Source organism: Apteryx rowi, unplaced genomic scaffold, assembly GCF_003343035.1.
Source record: "Apteryx rowi isolate R43461 unplaced genomic scaffold, aptRow1 scaffold_133, whole genome shotgun sequence".
Taxonomy (NCBI): domain Eukaryota; kingdom Metazoa; phylum Chordata; class Aves; order Apterygiformes; family Apterygidae; genus Apteryx; species Apteryx rowi.
Genome location: NW_020447564.1, coordinates 1,395,257 through 1,415,946, shown reverse-complemented (window position 1 = coordinate 1,415,946; position 20,690 = coordinate 1,395,257). Strand labels below are relative to the sequence as shown.

The 20,690-nt window shown below is 40.6% G+C and overlaps 1 protein-coding gene across 6 annotated transcripts; it reads right to left on the bottom strand.

The window, feature by feature from the left end:
- Nucleotides 1–654: 654 nt before the first annotated feature.
- Nucleotides 655–17,688, bottom strand: TCP11L2 (t-complex 11 like 2). 6 transcript variants are annotated; one of them, XM_026056805.1, is made up of 10 exons: nucleotides 17,633–17,688; nucleotides 12,462–12,632; nucleotides 10,952–11,087; nucleotides 9,918–10,038; nucleotides 8,941–9,161; nucleotides 7,845–7,981; nucleotides 6,596–6,783; nucleotides 4,969–5,150; nucleotides 4,023–4,195; nucleotides 655–3,425 (listed from the first exon to the last, which is right to left on the bottom strand). In XM_026056805.1, the coding sequence occupies exons 2-10, from the start codon at nucleotides 12,595–12,597 to the stop codon at nucleotides 3,181–3,183; spliced, it is 1,539 nt and encodes a 512-aa protein (XP_025912590.1). In that variant the 5' UTR covers nucleotides 12,598–12,632; nucleotides 17,633–17,688; the 3' UTR covers nucleotides 655–3,180. The 6 variants fall into 6 exon arrangements, 4 of the variants coding, with proteins under 4 accessions (XP_025912590.1, XP_025912589.1, XP_025912592.1 ...); XM_026056804.1 differs by having other exon boundaries at nucleotides 17,550–17,637; XM_026056807.1 differs by having other exon boundaries at nucleotides 10,952–11,084; nucleotides 17,550–17,637.
- Between the last annotated feature and the right edge of the window lie 3,002 nt (nucleotides 17,689–20,690).

The following is a 20,690-nucleotide window of genomic DNA, read 5'->3' as shown; positions in this document are numbered from 1 at the left end:
TAGGGAGTTGTATATACACCCTGAGACTACCACCTAGCAATTTTTTTTTTTTAATTCATACACAGTCCAAAAGGCCTGAATAATGACTTCAAGACTGAGCTACAAAAAAGCTGAAGGGTGGCATTATGGTGATATATTCACTGCAAAACTAGCATAGCTACCATCTCTAATGAGGAGAGGAACAACAGTGGTAAAATACTCAAAAGTTTGATCCCTTTTAATTAAAAATGTTGGATTTTTTTTAATATTTGTCTAAAAACTTTTAATAGTCTCAGATTTTGGGCAGGTGTTCCACAGGTTATCTAAACATTGCTGTGAAACAACACATTTTGTTTTAAACCTACCACCTTTCTTTGATGTTCTTGCATCCAAAGAAACAGCAGCTATTTGCTCTTCACTTTCTTTATTGCCACTCACCATTTTGTAGACCTTTCATACTCCTTTCCAAATCTTTTGCAGTCCGAAGACTCTAATCTATTTAATCATGCCTGATGGTGGTAGCTATGATCAAATAGACAATTTGTCTTCTTACAAAGAGTCAGATTTAAGCAAGAGGCTGTTTAATTTGTGCAATGGGCTTAAAGCTACATTCTACACTTCAGCTGCAACCAAAGAGTTACAGGAAAAGAAAGAGCCACAACAACATTTGTGCAGTCATTTATCGCTGGCATTTAACATCCATTATATTTAAGAAACAGCTTGCATAAATGACTTTTCACCACAATTGTATCACAAACAAAATTTAATGCATATGAAACCTCACAAGTACTTATATTTCAACAAAGAAAGCTGCTACAAAATAGCATCTTGTTTATCAAAGACGGTTTCAAAGTTGAGACACACGCATTTCAGCCATGAAAGTGTAAACATCATGCAACACAAGACATTTAATGTTTCAAACAGACATTGCATCTGTTTAATAAAAATTAAGATACATTAAACAATCATTGGAAATATTGGCCATGCTGTCAAACGCCCTTCGCAAGTCGCCTTAATTGCCAAATAAAACCCAACAACAAATCCTCATTCTGAGTATCTTCTAGTAAAAACTAGTATGACAGTTTACATTAAAAGCCAATAGTCACACTAAAACTTATTTTACACTAGAATGCATATAAAGTATTATGATAAAAATTTATAAATGTTCTTCTAATTTTCATAAAAAGCTTCTTTTGGCCGAGGGTTCAAAACAGTTTAGCTATTTCCAAAGATGTAGCAAATCACTAAGATTTAATTCCTCTTAATTGCTTTTGAAATGCATTCTTCTCTTGATGATGTTGAATTACTTGTCAAAATTTCATATTCATCTGAACAAACCTGTTTTACCTAGCGGCACAATTGGTATATTCTAGGAGCTCCTTTCCTTCTCAGGTTTTTCAGGCTTCAAGAAAAACAGTTCCCTTTAAAATATGCATTCATCTTTATTTTGTGCAATATTTCTTACAAGGGATAGAACACAAGTGCACTAGAACTTTTTTCAGTAACAACACATTTTGAAGAAAGTTTTTCATACCACGTACATGTGGCCAAAGGCCTTGGACATTCTGAGCAACGACTGACTAGAAGTCATTTCCCTTAAAAAGGATACACAATTCTGTAAAAAGGGACTACAAAACCACAGTGCTAATAATGCCCAGGTTTTTTTAGACCTTTATGATAGACATATATACACAATTTGTGGCACATTAAGCTTTTATGGGTAAATATTTGTTTCTTAATAAAAATAGATTGTAATATAAAATATTAAAAACAAGCTATTTAACTTGTACCACATGGACTTTATATATTTGGCATTTAAAAAGGACCACTGTATGATAATATATTAAAAGATCATTTTCAAGTAAGTTATGATTCAGTTTTCATAGACAAGAACACATCTATACTAGAGTATTCTAGCACTATCTATTCCCAGTAATCTGAAATATGCAAAATATAGCATGGAAGTAAACATCAGAAAGTTTACATATACTTCTCAATTTCAGACCTGTTTTCTGTATGCAAAATTCCTGTTGTCTTAAATGGGAACTAAGTATTGGGGCCTATTCCAAGGAATTTGGGCAAGGCTGAAGTATTTCCCACAGAGGCCCAGTGAAAGTCAATCTAATCACTTAGAGTGCTTAGATTTTCAAGAACAATTAACAGTTTGGATTCTTGCTTTCAGAACCAAGAGTACCAAAAATACCCTTTGAAAAGCTTGTGCCCTCATCCAACAGACTACAGAAAGGTAAATTGCTCTGTTGTACTCAGTAAGATTACTCTCAAAGTTAAGTCCCTGTGAGAACAAAGGTCTGAAAGCCTTTACTCAGAAATACTTAATACCCAATTAAGATCAAGGATCAGCATATAACATATTAGAGCAGATTAGACTTCTGAGATCTGCATGACTTCCGTTGGATAAACAAAATGCTTACAGACATTATATACAGACATTTATTTTTCCATGATCATTTTTTTCTTAGAAGTTTATTGTCAATCCCTCAATTACAATTGACAAGCTCTGAGTAGTTCCTGCTTTAAACAGTGAACTCTTCTTCTGTAACTGCTCTATTCAAAACAGCTTATAATACTGGCATTCCTTAATGTAACATAGGCTAAGTTCTGGTTCCAGTAATTGCAAGAGTACCAGAACTTGACCAAATATGAACCTGTTCTTGGTTACAAAAGCAGTTATATTACACTTTTTGCTTCAAAGTCTTTTTGCTTCAAAGTCTTTTCAAAAAAAGAGAAGTGTTTTATTAGGTGTTATCCTAAAATATATACATAAACATAATAAATTTTATCTAGAATTATTTTGTCACATCATAATTGCATCAGTATATGTAAATATATTTAAGTTTTAAAAAATTGATTATATTTTAATGGTGGCAAAACAGTAAGTACTTTGCCATCTCTTCCCCACTGCAAGTCATTATAAATGCTTGCCTTGGAAGCCAATATTTTACTGGCTATTTTAAGTGATACAATCCATTACACAGATTTAGTCTATTAAAATATATATACTTGAAATTAATTTCTTTCCAGTGGATTTCAGAAACTTTATCTGCATACATTTTTACAAGATCTGTCTCCCTCATTAATAGTCACTGGAGTGGGTTATTCATAGTAGGGAAATCAGATCACAGTGTCTCTATTATAAAGAATGAAGGGAGAAGAATAGGGTACAGAAATAGGTCACATTTTTCAATTGGCAGGTGCTTCTGTTTCTGCTTTCCCCCTTGGTGCTTCAGAAAAAAGTAGTTTCCTAAGTATGCTTGCATAGAATGGTCCATACACTTGTTTATTAAAGTTTACAATGCTTGCATACTGAGATCCAACGAACTCCATCTCTGTCTGAATCACAGAAAGGCCTCCTGGCATAGTAGGCATACATTTTTGAAAGCTCGGAAGAGCAAGCAAGCTTTTCATGAAAAACTGGATTCGTTTATCTGAAACAGAATATAAAGTATGTTCAGAACACATGTAAATCCAAGATGAAGCCACACTCGTTTTACAAGCACCCTGCACATTAGCACAGCAAGAAAGCCAACAATGTAGACAAATACTTTCTCATGCCCTCACTGCAGTGAGAAACAATACTGAAAACTTCTTACATTAAGAGTTGGCTCCTGCAAGGTAGAAACAGCATAAGCATATTGAAACAAAATTACATGACCTAATATGAAGTAGATTGCCTAAAGAAAATAGAAAGCAAGTTTAAATGCAGAGTTGACAGAGGGAGACCGAGTATCACTCATTTTCCAAATTCTCCTCTGAAATCCTAGCACTTCTAGGTTTGTTTGTAAGGACACTTTATTTTTAAGTTATTTCTAGCTGTGACTAACCATGCTCTGCAATACAACAAGAACACAGTCTATGGGTAAACAACATTTCTTCACTCTTAATTGACCCAATATTTTACTGTAGTGCAAAAGTGCTTTTTAAAAATAGACAGCCGATTAAACTTGCTTGAGAAACTTTAAGGTTAACCTAACAATTTATATACAGATACATACAGTAAGACAATTATATATTCTCTTACTAACCAATTAAGGAACTGACAGGATTGTTCTCCTCAACAATACTAGCAATTTGACCCATTAAGTTATTCTGCATTTCTGTATTAAGAGTGGGGAGGCCTCTTTCAGAGAGGGACCGGTTCACTTGGCTGCAAATCTGGACACTGATAGCATTCAGAGCCTCCTTCAAATCAAAAGTTCTGGAAGAAAAAAGAAAAAGAATTAGCTTTTGCAGTTCCTGTAGCATAGTTTACAAGTTTTTTAAACTCATTCCTCTCCTTTCCCACTGCTATTTTCAAGATGCTCCTTGCAATGAGAAAATTTAGGAAGCTTATCATTTGCTTTTGCAGATTTACATCCATAGATACAGGACCCATTACCATCTGCAACATAAAATAAGGATGCTAATTGGGATGCAAATGGGAAAGTTATTTTAATATGCAGCATCAAATAACACCAGTTCACTTTGATCATATACATAAGTATTTCCCTGGGCTGGATTCATAGCATATCATAAGGAAAGTGAAACAGTTTCCCACTCTTCAGTGAGACTCTAGCAGACAGCAGCAGATTTGCTCGTAGCGTGAGCGGCAGCAGAAATATCAGCAACCAAATAGCTTAAACTACCTTTAGAACAAGTTTGAAGCAACTGGCAAGACAACTTTGTGAACGTACTGCCACAGTCTCTCCTCTATTGGAAAGAGAGGCTAATAAACTTTAGTGCTATCCTCCAAATTCAGGAAGTTAAAAGGTCAAGATTAAAAGTTCAATTAAAATATAACTTTGAAAACATGTACTTAATACATGCAGTGGACATATGGTAGTGAATATAGATATAGATTATTAAGATTCATTATCATCCTATCATTATCAGGTACAAGCTATGACATTTTAACTGTTTCTTACATTTTTCAGATGCACCTGGTATCTTATCTCCTATGTAAAAAAAAAAAAGTGATAAACAAGGCCTTACTTCTTGTTCATGCCTTCAAGAAGAGGAAAAGAGGTCCTTTTCAGTTGATCAGCAAGATCTGGCACATTTACAATTGCTGCACCCACTGTATTGTTTGTTATGAGACACACACAAGCTATGATTTTTAATTGATTTAGCTTTTCTCTCAACTCCTGAAGACGAACTTCATCTGTTATTAGAGTCTAGAATTGAAACAGCAATATCAATTTAGAAATACAGAAGGAGAGAGGCAGGGATAAGGACAGAGAAGAGATTTTTGTAAAGCATTAATCATTTTAATCACAAATATGCCAAATCAGAAGAGGCAGCAACTGAAACACCTTGAATAGGTAGTATTGCAGAAAGCAGCATTACATGCAAGTACTAGAGGTGTGTCTGTGGTAGGGAGGAAAGGCGATACCTCCAGTGCAAAAAAACTATGAGGACACTGCATATTTTTTTCTCATCACTACTCACAGCAATCTGTGGTCCTCAATTCAGCGCAAGATGCAGAATGCTCAGGGGATCCAGAGGACATTGTAGTGATTTGTTACAGTCTTGGATTCAGCTGTATCTTTTGGAAAGTGTCATAATCTGAAGCACATGGGCAGTGATGAGCAACTCTGTATGACAACCACTAGTTCAACTGCCAGAGAGGCTGGAGTGATCTGTAGCCTGCTACAGGCAAAAAGCCAATTGCTCAGACCAAGATTGTAAATAAATTTCACAGCAAGATAAAGCTGGAGTGTTTTATTTAAGATAAGAGCTCATCCTAAGCAAAACACTTCACTGAGAAACACAGGGGCATTAGCCTTCAGCTGGTTCATAGTAATTCATACTATGACAAGCTAGATCCACAAGAGAATACCTGTGTCTAGCTCATACTCAAAACTGGGATGCAGGTAAGAAAGGTGGCTTCTTTTCCTTCTACTCATCCAGGGCACTAAGAACATTCTCATATAGGTCACAAATTCTCTGCCAGGCCGCTACAGATATAGCTCAGGCTCCCACTATGCAGATGATACCTGTAGCCCTGACTGATGGCCAATTTCAAACCAGCTCCACTGAAAGTTGCAGAGGTCAGTATTCAGGTGTTGGAGGGAGAACTGAATAGTGATGCTTGAAGCAACTAGTTTACTTGCACTAAGAAAGGGCGAGTACCTAATTTGGAGGGTCACGATTTTTTAATCAACTGTTATAAAGCATGAGTGATTCTTTCAGCCTGATCCCACCAATTCTTGCTGCTGCTAAGATAACAAAATGCTATAGTCTGCTCTCTCAAAAAGAGACACAGAGCCAAGTGCTGTCAGTACAAGCCCTGGCCTTTGATCATGGCCAAGACTACTCTTAGAGTACTCTACCCTTAGGTAGAGTAGTGAGCTATGATTGGACATACAGGAAAAAAAAATTAAACATTTCTAGTTGTTGACTTGCCCATATCACATTTCTGAAAACATGGCTAGAGTATACTCTATTTCCAAATTTACTACTCGGATGTAAAAAAAAAAAAAAAAAAAAAAAAAAAAAAAAAAAAAAGAGAGAGAGAGAAAGGAGAATTATATTTCCTCTGCTGTCATTACTAGCAGGATTATTACTATACCAGTATTTTCATATAGTTAGAAATTTGAGAACACTGGAATACACTTACCTCTGGAATTGTTTTGTGATAATCCCACTGTAACAGTTTCAAGTAGCCATTGTTTAGCACCAGTGTAGGACTAAGATTTGGTTTAGAACTACTATCAGCACCAGGGGATGAAGAAGATTCATCAGAAGTAGAAGACAATTCATCTTCTATTGATTCCTTTATCCATTCTGTTGTGAGATCCAGAGCACCTAAGCATTGCAAATCAGCACAGATTTATTGTATCCTTTGATAAAAGTAAGCAGTAACTTGAGAAGAGTTACATACACAGACATGATTATTGAACTTCTGAAGCCTAAACAACATAGTGGACTGTTCAGTTCTCACAAAAGCCAGTTCTCTTCCCCACTTTTTTCACTAACCATCTCCATTGGTTAGCTGAATCTTCTAGATAGCTTGTTTGAACCCAGCAACAGATCGTTAGCTTTAAGCCAAGATTTTGGGGAGAAAAGCCTCAATAGAGTCTGTGCAGGTTCCCAAAGCATTTTTATTGTTCAGAGAGGCCACTTAGCTGGGGGGGGGGGGGGAGAGTACAGGACTGGAAAGAGAGGAAGCGAGGGGACATTAACAGCATTTGTTTGTTGTTAATACAGTTAAAGAACTCTTTCGCAGGCTGCATATACAAGCACTGTAGGCCACATCAGTGGCTCAGGTATTACATTTTAGAAACCCCTGCTCCAGATCTAAGTTTACTTTTTTCTTCCCCTTTCAAAATACATTTTCTTAAGGACAGCTTAGCTATAGTATATAAACCCTGTAACAGTGGATTCAAGTTGACTTTGCATTATCTAAATAGATTTTCCTTAAGGAACGCATTTTGCTTTATTAAAAAAAAAAATTGATCTTGTCTCATCTTACTTTCAGGTACACTGTTTTTTTCCATGTTTACTTCTGACTAACAGACTTGCTGGGTACAAAAGAGATAAGAGTCTCATCTTTCAGCATGTGAAGCTTCCTGCTCCAGACAGAAAGAGTCATTGTGCTTGTCTTCCACACACCAACCAATTTAGCAAATACAAATTTGTCAGAAAGTAACCCAGATTACAGATAAGCATACCTAATAGCAAGTTAAGCAATTGACTGTTGGTAACTTGCTTGCCAAAGAAATCCTACACTCCTTAGATCTCTCAAAGGAATGGAGTTTTCCCCCCTCTAAATTAACTACAATTGACAGGCTTTTTTTTTTTTTCCCGCCCCCAAGTCTGGCTATTTAAAGACATCCTTTTAGTGACATATGTAACACAACACCTACTTGGTGTTTCTTCAAGTATTTCCTGGAATTTTGTTCTTTCATAGTCCACCAAATTGCGCTGAAGATACGGCCGAAGGTTTTGAATTGTATAGTTAGCCATATCCATTTTCATTAGGTCCAGAACATGGAATATTTGTCTGAAAGATGAGAGAGAGAATTTAAAAGTCCAACAGTTAGGATGGTCTCTGTTGATCTTAAACAGTACACATGAGATATACCTACATTAGCACTGTAACTCCAATTCTGGAAGGAGTAAACTCCATTATTAGTACTTCAGTGCAAAAGCCATCAAAAGATATAACATTATCTACTCAACTCCTTCAAATATCCTGAAAAGTATTGCATGTAAGTCTTAGTATAAATTACAGAGAACAGGACAAATATGTTGTCTAACTAAACACTACAAGCCAGTAATAGAAATAGAAGCGTTTTCAAGAATTGTATCAGTTGGTACATTTCAGCCCAGATGAAAGATTTTAACTTTTTTGCCATGAGAAACAATCCTTCTGACCCAGTTGTTTTGGTCCTCGTATATGATCCAAGTTGCAATAAAAACATAATAGAGCAGTAACCACCATTTACTCTCAGTAATACAATATGCCCAAGCAGACACAAGCTGGTTTCTGCACTTTAAGCAAGTGCGTTACTCAACTTCCAATAATAAGATCTTCATTAATGAAATGTCAAGTCCAGAGCCTGGCCTCCCAGAGGAAGCATGCAATTAATAGTTCAAGAAGGATCAGTAAGAATGTTGCCTTTAACTTTTGTAAGGGTGAGTAAGACTGAAACAGCAGTCTCAAAAACACCACAGATTACCACGGATTGCTGTGAGAGTGCTTCAGAGTTGCTAGCTTTCGATCTGGCTGTTTCATTAAAAAGGAAGGTATACATAACATGTCAGTCACCATGTGCGTCATAGCCCCTCCCTCTCAATGCTTCTCCCAACAAAAAAAAGAAATCCTTTAATTTGAAAATAGGTATTGCCACTACTTGCTATTAGCAGTTCCCTTCTCACTTCCTAGGCACGCTCTCTTTCGGAGTAAGAGTATTCCTCGTATAAAAATGAGGGGGTGGGAGAAAAACCCCAAATACCAACCTCAATAACTCTACGATATTGCCAGTTGCTTTTAACTGTTTTATATCATTATCTCTTATTGGAGCACACAACTTTCCCATAGTGTTGATGATATAGTTTGCTAGTCCATGAATATCAACAGCGTTATGCTCTGCCTGCTGTCTTATAAGATCTGTATCTAGAACTTCACAGATTTGATTTTGAATCCTGTTTGCTCCAGGAGTCAGAAAGGAAAGAAGAATCTAAAGGAGGAAAAAAATGAAAAAGAAAAAACTGATCAATAAATCCTTAAACATTTAGCTAACATAGTGAAATAAAATTTTACTAATAGTATGTCAAGCACATTTAGTTGACTAATGAGATACATTAAGACTAAAAATTATCTAAGGTAGCAGGGAAAAAAGCTGTTGAAATGGTCACAGCACAGTTCTGCAAAAATACCCAAAACCTGTAAATCAGAAAGCATGTCAACAATTGGACTCTTTCAAAAACTTGGAGACCTCCCTGTAAAACAGTCAAACATTTACTGACTTAAAATTTTAAATGACTTAACATTGTGCCAGGATTGAGGATTCGTGCGTTCCCTTGTGTGACGATCATAAAGAATAGATGTATTTAGGCAGGTACGGGCAGGTTTCTACTCTTGTTCATACTCTGAACTCATAGTATGTTGCTGAACGGAGATTAATAGAGATGTGCAGCTTAGAGAAAAGAGCCGACTTGCAGCTGATGATCCTGCAAAGCTTAGTGGACATATAGCTATTTGTACATGCTGCTGTCTGTGCATCTGTGCAGTCATATTTGTAGTTAATACAAAAACACTATAAAGACAGGCCTATTATAGTTCCGAATAATCACTGTTTCATCTTAAAAGCAAGAACTTGAAGGTGCTTTAGATTGACTATGAGTAAACAGACCTTCAGTGAAGTACAAGACCCTCAAACTTAAGCTGCCAAAACAACTAGGGGGAGGCACATGCAAAAACAAAAAAACTTTACCTCCTTAATTTCTGCAAAGAGCTTGATAGCATGTTCATATTCTGGAGGATCTTCATTCAGTTCTGATTCCAAACAATCCCAAAATGCCTTGTGTAGAATTTGTTTCACTGTGCCCACAAAGCTGCAGAATAAGTCAGCTGGCATTAGAAAACAAAACGGATTCCCAACAGATAGATTTCAACATTGGTAAAAAAAAGTTTTAGATTAGCCTAGTGGCTTGTTGGGAAACACGCATCACATTGCTAACTAACATGACCTGCAACGATATCTGTCTTGGGCTGTGGATCACCAGCTCCCAGACCATGACCTGAGCTAAGAAATTTCCTAAAACACTTATTGCAGAAAGTTGTGCTGACAGTTCAGAGGTAGGTAAAGAGAATTTACCTTGCCTTTTTCTTATCAACTTTGTATTGGTTTTCCTAACCTGGTGCATTATGTGCTAAGCTGTCTCAAAACTATTCTCTGTCACATAATCAATTATCAGTTAAGGGACTTAGGCAATTAGAAATCTTTTTGCAAGTTTTCCTCAAAGGGAAAAACAGGTTCCATTTTAAAAGATGCCGAACATTTTTGAGCAAGAACGTTTTCATCACCTACTTCTCACTTTCTCTAGATCTCCAGATATTTCTGCATCTTTTCTGGGGTAGCTTAGAGCTGTGTTCATAATGAGCTATATGTTCTTCTCATAATTGGACCAGTGAACTAATGAAATGGTGGGCTTCTTCGTAGGTGTTCATCTTTTCCACAGAACTTGGAGCTGCACAAAAGACTGATACTGTTCATCTTCACAATGAAACTTCATATTGCATTGCTTTCATCTTCCACATTACACTTAAGACAAAGCATCATATGCTCCAAGACAGTACATCAACTCAGCTAGACTACAACACATGTTCCAAGAAAGACAACTTTGACTGTGACTCCTGGAGTTATGGTATACAATCTGCAACCTTCCAAGATGCTTTCTGTTATCTGCTCCTCTACTTCTCTCTTCACAAGCCCAGTTTTCCTTTTGGCAAAATTCAGGCTCTTACCTGTTCTGTGGGAGGTCTCCATGTTTTATGCAAAAGTTTGCATTTACAGCAATTTCATGAGCTAGAGTCAAGTTTGTCAGATTTCTTGCAGCTGCCATCAGTTCATCAAATGTAACCATCTTGGGAGGACTTGCTGCTGGGACAAACAAGATAAATTCAAGTCAAAAGACTATAGTAGATAAGTACAATTGAAAATATTAAAATTAAGCAGCCTAACTGCAAGTAACAAGTCAAGAAGTTTTACTTCTTGCTAAGTGGACTCTAGCAGTTTACAAAAAGCAATTTAGGATTATCCAGTCTTTATATCTTCTTAATACACTAACTCAGTGAACTCTCAGCTCATCCAGGCCAGGAGGAGGGACGACATAAACCTTATGATATTTTGAAGTGCAGTCTTTCCTCTTATTTCTGTATCTTATCTAAGATATCTTTTCCCTTTAAAACAGGAACTTATGCTTCTCAGATCGCCTATTGACTGTTATGCAAAACTCAACATACTTAAAGCATGGGCAGTAAGAGAGACCAGACATGCATTATAATCCTGAGCACATGATAATGGCTAAATTGTGATTTAACTGTCAGTAGAGAGGGTTCAGAAGTTACTGGCTTGAGAAAACACACTTATGTTCCTTAGTAGATGCCTCAGATTATACCCCCTTTTTTAACAAAAATGTATTAAGGATATAATAAAAGAAAAAAACTAAAATACATTTGAAAGCAAGAGTAAATTCTCAAAGTATCTAAACCCAAAATTCTGTTATTTAATTTAGTATTTGGAATTATGCTTTTGAAGTCTGGTAATGACAGAAGGACAGGGAGCAAACACTAGCTTGCAGCTCCACTAACAAGCTTGCTTTAATACAAGAGTTGAACTTAAACAAATAAAAAAACCCACAAAAAAACACAAAAGAAAGAAGAACCATACATGGTCTGAGAATGCTTACAGACATGAAAATTAAACACATTTTAACCAATATATTATTTATCATTATTTATTCAAAATATCTTCCTTGTGCAAATGTGTGTTTTCTGTTTGATCCTAATATTTTTGTAAAAAAGTAAGATAGATTAACTTCATAGAAATTTATTTAAACGTAACATATTATAAAACTAGAACTACAGATTTAATTTTGAAATGTATGGAGCAAAAGGAAGAAAAACATTCTCCCAATCAGCTAAATACAGTTTTGTGTGCAAAGGGTGGGTACCAGTGGCAAGATTAGTGCAAGACTAGGATGTCCACTGTGGCATGCTTTTCCTTGCACTTTCAGAATTGAAGGAGTGCACAAGCAGACCCCATGGATACGGTTGTTGGTGGTGGTCCACATGCAAGGAGATGCCCTGATCATAGCAGAGAGAAAGCTATACCTTTCTCCCAATACTCTCTCAAACACAAATTCAGAATTCCAAGTTCCATCCAAGACAGCAATAATTTGCCATTTTAATTAATGGGATAACTTAGCCCCATGTGTCTCTATGCACAGTGCAGGTAAGGGCAAAATAGGCTTACAGGCTGGGGAACTGGGTTTGCTTGAAGAATCGCTGTTAAAGCTCTGTCTTGAATACTCAGAGTCACTAGAAGAAGCTGTGCTTTCAGAGAGGCGTGAAGAATCTGAATCACTGCTCTGGTCATCATTGAGAGGCATTCTGATTCACTTTAGCTGGTACAGCAAACCAAAACCTGGAGAGACAAATGCACGTTCCAGAACACCAGCATTTCCTGGAATTTTTTGTTTCTCAAAGTCAGATGTTGACCATTACATTGCAAAACAAACAAACAACCACGAGTTACTACCTTTCTTAAGAAGGTGTTACAGAAAGGATCTGGGTTGTCATGTACAGAATCACACAGCTTTTGATAAGCTCTACCTATTTTGCAAGAGTTTTATATCTGGGCTTCTGCTGTTTCATACCTTAGTATCTCCAACATAACCAGTCTGTAAATTAGTTCTGTTTCAAAAGTAAAAGGCCACCCACCATAATCCCTAAAGCTCCTTGTGGTCAGAATCCATAAATGCATTCCTCATGTTACCATCCCCCACCTAATAATAAAATAACTTGATTTTTTTATTTCACCAGCAAGTGATGTCTTTGCAATTAGCTTCCTTCCACAAACTGAGTATAGTGAGAGCAGGAACTCTGAGGCAAACAGAAGTTGCTGGGGGAGAACAGGAGAAGGGGCAAATAATTCATAGCAGTATGTATCCAGAAGTCTGCAAAGACCCAGCTAAAGCAGCAGGCCGCAGAATCATATTAACAATGGCACAGACCCAGAAATACTCCTCCTAGGGAGGGGCGTGAGCTTTTTTTTTTTTTTTTTTNTTTTTTTTAAAAGCCAAATGGTAACTCTAAAGCTTCTAACATTTCATTCAGCCTACATGACAACATCAAAAAGTGTCATGCTTCACAGTACTTGTCTCCATACAGAAACTGCTTCCCAGGCAAATAACCAGCAACTGCAGAGAATTCGGACAGTTACATAGTACTGATACCCATGAATAATAGTTGTAAGACAGGAAATGAAAAATCCCTTAATCATTAAAATTAGAAACCGGAAGCCAACAGTCATAATTACTCCCAAAGGAATTTGCCCCAGATACCAAAGCTAGCTGTCCATCTTTCATTATGGCCATGAAATATCCTGTAGTAGAGTTTATGAACATAGTCACCAATGCCAACATCACTAGCTCTTCTCGAACAGGAAGTCAACAAGTCTTCCATCAGCAAGTTTAAGTTAGATACCAAGACGACTTCATTTATGATTAAATAGCACCAACTTCAGAAAGCAAAGAACACTGCACACTGCAACTCTGTCAAACTTGGAAAAAGCCACTTTTGGCAGCAAAAGGATGACCTCTGTGTGTACCTACGTGAAGAAAAAGGGATGGTGACAAGATTTTTTTTTTGTTTAGTTGGTTATGTAGACACCTAGTCACAGCTTAGAGCGCTTGTTTTTTGGGGGGCACCAGCTCACTCTGGATCAGCCTTTGTAACTTGATGAGGTATTACATTGAGGAATACTCCCTTGTTAATTGAGATAATTAACACTTGTTATGCTTTTATTTCTCAGCCTTCCACAAAAGAAAAGAGTATCCATTTGAGTGTGTTATTTCTGTACTTTTTTAGGCTGGTTTTTGTGGAAAGAATTAAATACATCAGCAAGAACGCTGTCGTCAGTTTATTTACTTATTGGAGAAGTCATGAGATTTTTTGATGAAGGTATAACAGGTCATAGGATAAAGACTTACAGTTTTAGTTGTGATCTTTAATATCATACCTGTTCTATTACAACAGCAAATTTATCATTTCTAACAAAAAATTGAGAGCAACTAGATATTAAGTGATATTGTCTAGACAAGATGGCAAGTTGCAAGTGATCCTGGAAAACCAAATGGCTTTGAGATATTTTTGACTTGAAAATTGTATTTTCCTAAGTTACAATTACAAATGAGTCACTAGCTCATGTTATGCAAGAGACTAAAACCATCTTCCACTAAGATCTGTTGTACAGATGTCAAAGCTAGAACTGATTAGAAATTAATTGTAATAAGTAACCAAACCATAGAAATGCATTCCAGGTGCCTTTTGTGGAACCACTCACCTAAAGATAGCAACCCTACAGAGCCTGCAAAACATTGTATTTGTATCTATTGTTTCTGGATCAATATCAAAACCACCCATTTCCAGGCTTTAATCATGTATAAAGCTCATATATATAACTAACCTGTAAAACATTAGCATTATATGTGGTCCGTGATTGGGGAGGGAAGAATCTGTTAGCAGCATATCAACCCACAAGGTAGAAATTCACTTGCCTGGTATGAGCACTTCAGATCACTACTACTTAGATTTAGGTATTAAGAAATGAACATGAAGGCATCAAATGACCATTTAAAAACCCATCCTCACACAATTTTTACATCATCATTTCAAAAACATTTCTTCTCAACTGTCAGTATGTTAATTCTGATAACAGTCTAAAAGATTCAGATTTGCAAGGTGATCCTAGCAAAAAAAGGATGCAATGAGCTGTGGAGGAAAGTCAGCAATACCATATTCCACCATAATCTGGGTGGTCAAGACCACCAAATGGGTAAGGTGGAAATTAAATAAACTTCCATACACAGTAAGTCTTTGCATACTACTCCCAGTAAAGCATCTTTCAGCAACAAATATCTGCATTTCAGAGAGACCCATAACCTATTTTGATGTATTGAGACCACACCTGTTCATACAGTTTTACTAGTACAGTGCTTCAGAGGACTTTGTTTCATTAAGAAGTTCCAACAAGGCAACATGAGACAACATACTGAAAAAAAGATTTCAATCTTTGCCAGAATAAATGGATTTCCCAGTAGGATTTCCCAAGGGGATGGTGAGGGAGAAAATGGGTATATTCTGCAGATTCAGTACATTATTGCTACATTGCAAGTTTAACAGCTATGGAAGGCAGCAAGCACATCAAAGGAAACAAGTGGAATATGCAAGCAGATTCTGGATATGCAATCTAGTGTTTTTAATATGCTGCCCAACAGCTAGAAAGCACAAAGGAGAACATTCATTTGAGTATATCAAAGAAAATCGCAAACTGAAGAAGGCTTTTCTAATTAGTTATAACAATAGAGAACTGAATTATTTAGTACTTTCTTAATAGCACACACTGGAAAAGCTTCTTTTCCTTATGCTTTTGTAGACAGTTTAGGGCTCCTCAGAAGTTATGGAGGGCAAAGTTCATGTGTAATTTTCTATTTAGATTAATACAATTACCAAGTAAAAATTATTTCAGAAAGTCATTTAGCTTTCCAGAATCACTTTGTAACTCACCATCTTGACTAGACAACACCACCTTCTTATTTGTAAGCTGTTCATGGGGAATTACATATTAGGCTGTTGTTTTAACAGACAACTTAATATCCTACCTATTCTATTAAAGTGTCAGACTCTGGTTACAACCTGCTTTACCCTTCCTGTATTAAAAAACAACTAATGCCTACTTTTATTTTAGGTTTGATAGGTTGGCAGTGGATTTCATTTTGCCATATGCTTTTTTTTCTTCTTTCTTTAAAAGAAGTTTCATTTTGCAGTATTTCGAGGATAAATTCTAGGTGTGAGACAAAGCTAAAACAACTTTTAAATGCCCAAAGCATCAGTCCATTTCCTCTTCTCCCTCATAACCAAGCTATTGGTTAATTTAACAGGGAAGAATTAAATTATCATGGATTCTGCTGCTGTTTAGACACAATTTTAGATTATGCCTTTTACTAAACCTGCGACGGAGCACAACATTGCAGTTTCCTGAAGGCATCCTGCTCTTACACAGTCATTACTTCACCCAACTTGATCATTCACTGAGAAGCAACTGGATCGCAAGATCAGGTTAGTTTTAGAGCATCTTCCAGTCACATTCAGCAACACACTTCTTTACCATTTGGGAGTACCTGGCTCACAACAACTCCCCTCCCCCCCCCTTTACTCCTAAGTGTTTCTGTTAAGTTATTTTATGAAGCACTTGGAAAGAGGAAGGGGAAGGTTTTGTTTCTCTTCAGATACCTTCAAGTTTTCCCACAGCCCCGCTTTGCTTGAGTGAGACCTCCTTCTGTGCACCCTTTCTAAGCGCTCTGTCCCATTTTACTACCATGAACTTGATTTTGCTTATTCCACTGGGCTTATGCCCTCACTACCTTCCAGCTGGCACCTGCTGGCTCTCCTCTGGGCTAGGGTTTCCCTTTCACAGGCCCCACCTTTGTCAGCACCCGGGCTGCGGTCCCACGGGCCAGGAGGAGAAAAGAGCCTTTGTTAGCAGAGTTACAGCACTGCCTCAGCCCTCCCTTCCCAATTCTGACAGCCTGTGACAGACATTCCCCCCCCCCCCGCCTTGAGCTTTCTAGCTGTGGGGCTTTCCCCTTTCTAATAGGAACAGCTCTTGCTGAAGGGGGGGGAGGGAAGCAAGGGAGATGCACATGCTTTCCAAACGCCTGGTTACAGGGACAGCCACAGCAGTCGCGCTACTGCAGGCGCTGATGCAACGTGCCCACCTCAGGGCCGGGCCGAGGGGCAAAGCCTCCCCTCAGCGGCGGCCCGGGGCGACCCCCCGCCCCCGCCATGTTGCCTCCCCCCACCCGGCCCGGCCTCCCTTCCGGGGGGCAGGGGGGAAGCGCCGCGGGCTCCTCCTCTTCCTCTATCTGTTTAGGCCCGTATCTCCTCCCCCCACGCCATGTTTTTTAAGTTACCAGAGGCAGGAGTTTGGCACTCGCAGACCAAAACAAACAGCGTTTCCAAGGACGGGCCCGGGAGGGGAGGAAGAGAGGAGAGGAGAGGAGAGGAGCGGGGGGGACCCTCTCCGCAAACCCCGGGGAAGGCGCCGCGGGGCCGCAAGGACGGCAGCCGCGGCGGGCAGCGGGGACCAGGGGACGGAAAGAGGCGGCCCCGGGGGCAGGGGGCGCGCAGCGGGCCCGGAGGCTGCAAGACCCAGCGGCCGCAGCGGGTGCCCGGGGCCGTTTCGGAGCAGGGCGCCGGGAGGGGAGGGGAGGGGAGAGCAGAGCAGAACAGAGCAGCCCGGGCAGCCCCCCTCGCCCGGCCGGATCGGGCCAACACTCACCCCACGGCTCATCGCCCGTGCGCCTCGCTGCAGGACAGGACGGCCCGGCCGCAGCCCTACCCCAGCTCCCCCCGGCCACTCACCGCGGCGACAGCGGCTCGTCCTGCTCAGCGGCGCTCGCTGGGGCTTTAAACACCCCCCCCCCCCCGAGTTATATACCCGGCCCGGACTATTAGTAGCTTCCTTGGGCGCATCCATCTCCTGCCGGGGGCAGGGCGGTGCTTAGCACTTTGCTGCCGGCCGGCAGCGAGCTATTCCGCAGGGCTTGGGTTAACCCTCCCCTACCCCCACACAAATCATCTGTGCGTCCTCATTTTTTCTGGAGCCCAGCGCTAAGCAAGGAGAAATACGAGTTTACAGGGCAAGACGCCTATCCCGCCTCCCCCCCGGCTATGTGGGCCCTGCCGGCGGGAGGTGGGGGAAGGCGACAGGAGGGGCCGGGTGGTGTTTACGGAAGAGCCGCGTCGATCCGCCCCTCCCCCGAGGGGGCGGGGACTCCGCGCTCAGCCCCGCCTCCGGGGCTACCTCCTCGGTGGGGGGGGGGGCGGATGGCGGCCCCTCCCCCCTCCCTTCACCCCCGCAGCCGGGGGGACGGTTTGCACATGGCGAGGGGGCGCAAACTGCTTGCCTGCGGCAGGGGAGGAGCGGGCACCGCCGCCCCCGAGCGCCTTGGCCCCGCTCGGCTCCTTGCGCTGTCGAGGAAGCTGTGAAGGTGCCCGCAGGGGTTTCGCTGCACCCCCGCCAGCGCCCCTCCGGCCGCGGGGCGAGGCGCCCCCCGCCGTCTTGGCGTCGGGGGAGCCCCTCGGGGCCGCGTCCGCCGTGGCTCACCGGCCTTGCTCACGGTTGTGGCATTACGAGGCCGGGCGAGCGCCTACGGAGGCGCGGCGCCATGAAGCAGCGCGGCGCTATTAGTGTAAATGCTTTGCTTATTGCTGCGTTGGCCTCACCCGTGCAGCCGATTCAGACACCCACGGGGGTAGCAGGGCGTGCCGGGGCCATGGTCCCTTCCTGTCACGGGAGCTGCCTAACACCACTGCCGCACCTGCCCGTAAAACAGGAGAGCAAGTGCTGGCAGTCACCTCTGAGGCAGGTGCTCGCTGCATTGAGCCTCATTCCTCATTAAGGCACAGGCCTCCCCTTCTTGCAGATAATTACTTCATCACTAGCACGTGTGACAAAACTACATGCGGGTAGATGTTGTATTCAGATGGACCAAAGTCTACCATAGGTGCTAGCGATACAGCGAGAGCTCCAAGTGGGGAATGGAGATTGGCCGTGCAAGCATCCTGCGTGGGGTGGAGTGCTTTTCCAAGAGATGCAGAGTTGTGCTGCTTTGTGTCGAGCTTTCAGGGAGATTAGATGGGATTAAGTTGAACAGCCTAATAGCTTCCATAAGGAAGAGGATGTTTTAAGTAGCTGTGTTTGCACTACTTTGCCCTAGTTTTTGCATGTCACATGGCAGCAGCAGTGTGAGAGAAGCTCAAAAGACCTTTGGGAAAGACTATCTGTGATGGCTTACCGCTGGAGTGCCTTGTACAGGACTCTTTTCACTGCCAAGGATGTATTTTTTAATTGTTTTTACATCTATTTTAGCTTGAATGCCACCTGAAAGGTATGGGAGTGGGGGAAACCTGAGTTCTGTTTTTTGCTGTGAGGGCTGCCAATGCCTTTTACTAACTAACTGGCTGTATCATGTAAAACCGCATAAATAGTACTTGCAGCAAACACCAAGGCCCAGTACTTCTTCCCTTCTGTTGGAGCACCCATCCAGTTTTTCAAGGTCCGTTTTGTGTGTTCTGCGCGTGTGGACCAGTGATTCTGTAATCTAGTGGTGCTCAGTGGCCCAATTTCCACAGAGAGGACAAAGAATGCCCTAGCTCCACCAAGTAGACTAGCTTGTAAACATTTATATAAAAGGTCAACTTTAAAGGGAAAGGTATTTCAAAACAGGTAGTGTTGCACCCTGCAACACTGAGCATTGCATGGAATTCCAGACAGGGATGGTTTTAAAAAACATTTTTTTAGCTGTTAAAGTGCCCCTCTTCCCCCCTGAGAGCGTGCTTTTTGTCTTGGAGCCCATTCTGAAGTATCCAGCTTTCTTCATCTCTCTATATAGAGATGTATCTGTATATATAGCTGAGGCACCTACGACATGCTTCAAAATTCCACTCCAGAGGCCAAGAAGTTAGATTCTACAGTAGTCAGCACTTAACCACTTTCTTGGTTTCTATTCCTTCATGATCCAGAGACAATGATGCTATAGGCCATTATATGGATCTTGACATAGATTCCTTACTGTGGAGGATTTACTGCACAGAGAAACGACACTCATTTTGCAACGTCTAAGTCTTCTGCAATGTCAAGCAACATAATTGTACTGCCTTTAAATCTGTTCTGGCCAATTATGAAGATCAATGTCCATGTGTCTTTATGGCATACGCAGGCAGAAGTTTCACTGGTGTCTCCAGTTGGCCTTAGCTCTACACCTTTCACTAGCAAACTGCTGTAAATTCAAATGAAGGACTATTTTGTGCTCAGCCTTTGCAGCAAGTTAGCTCATAACTTTTCCTTCCTGTTACCAGTAAAACTGGCATGGACAAGAAAGCCTACAATTAATGCACTGCTTTACCCAGCAAAAAGCAACACAGCAACTGAGTGGGTAAGGAGTGCAGCTGCACCTGGCCCCTCAGGTCAGAAATGTCCCAGTATGCGGCTAACGACGATGGCCAGTGTGGAAGGAGAAGGAAAGGGCAGGGCATGTTGTTGTTTACACCAGGGCCCATGACAACTAAATTGAGAACATAACTTGAAGTCACAAGATATTTTGCCCTAATCCTAATAACTGAGCCAGGCAGACTGGCTTTAGCTCTAACGGATGGATGTTAAAACTCTAGGCTGACTGAGACCATCAGGCCCAGATAATAGGCTCAAGAGTGAGAAAAGAAGTCTACAAAGCAGGTGTAAGGATGCTTTCTCAGCTTGCTCTTCAGCTGAGTTTCCTGTATACCAGGAGGAAATCAGTCCTGTGAGAAGCAAACAGGATTTCTGCTGCTTGCCACTGAAGTATTCGGCTTCAGATTCACATAGTGGCAGAGGCAGGACAGGATACTGAAGCTTCTGAGAGAAATGAGCACATCAGTA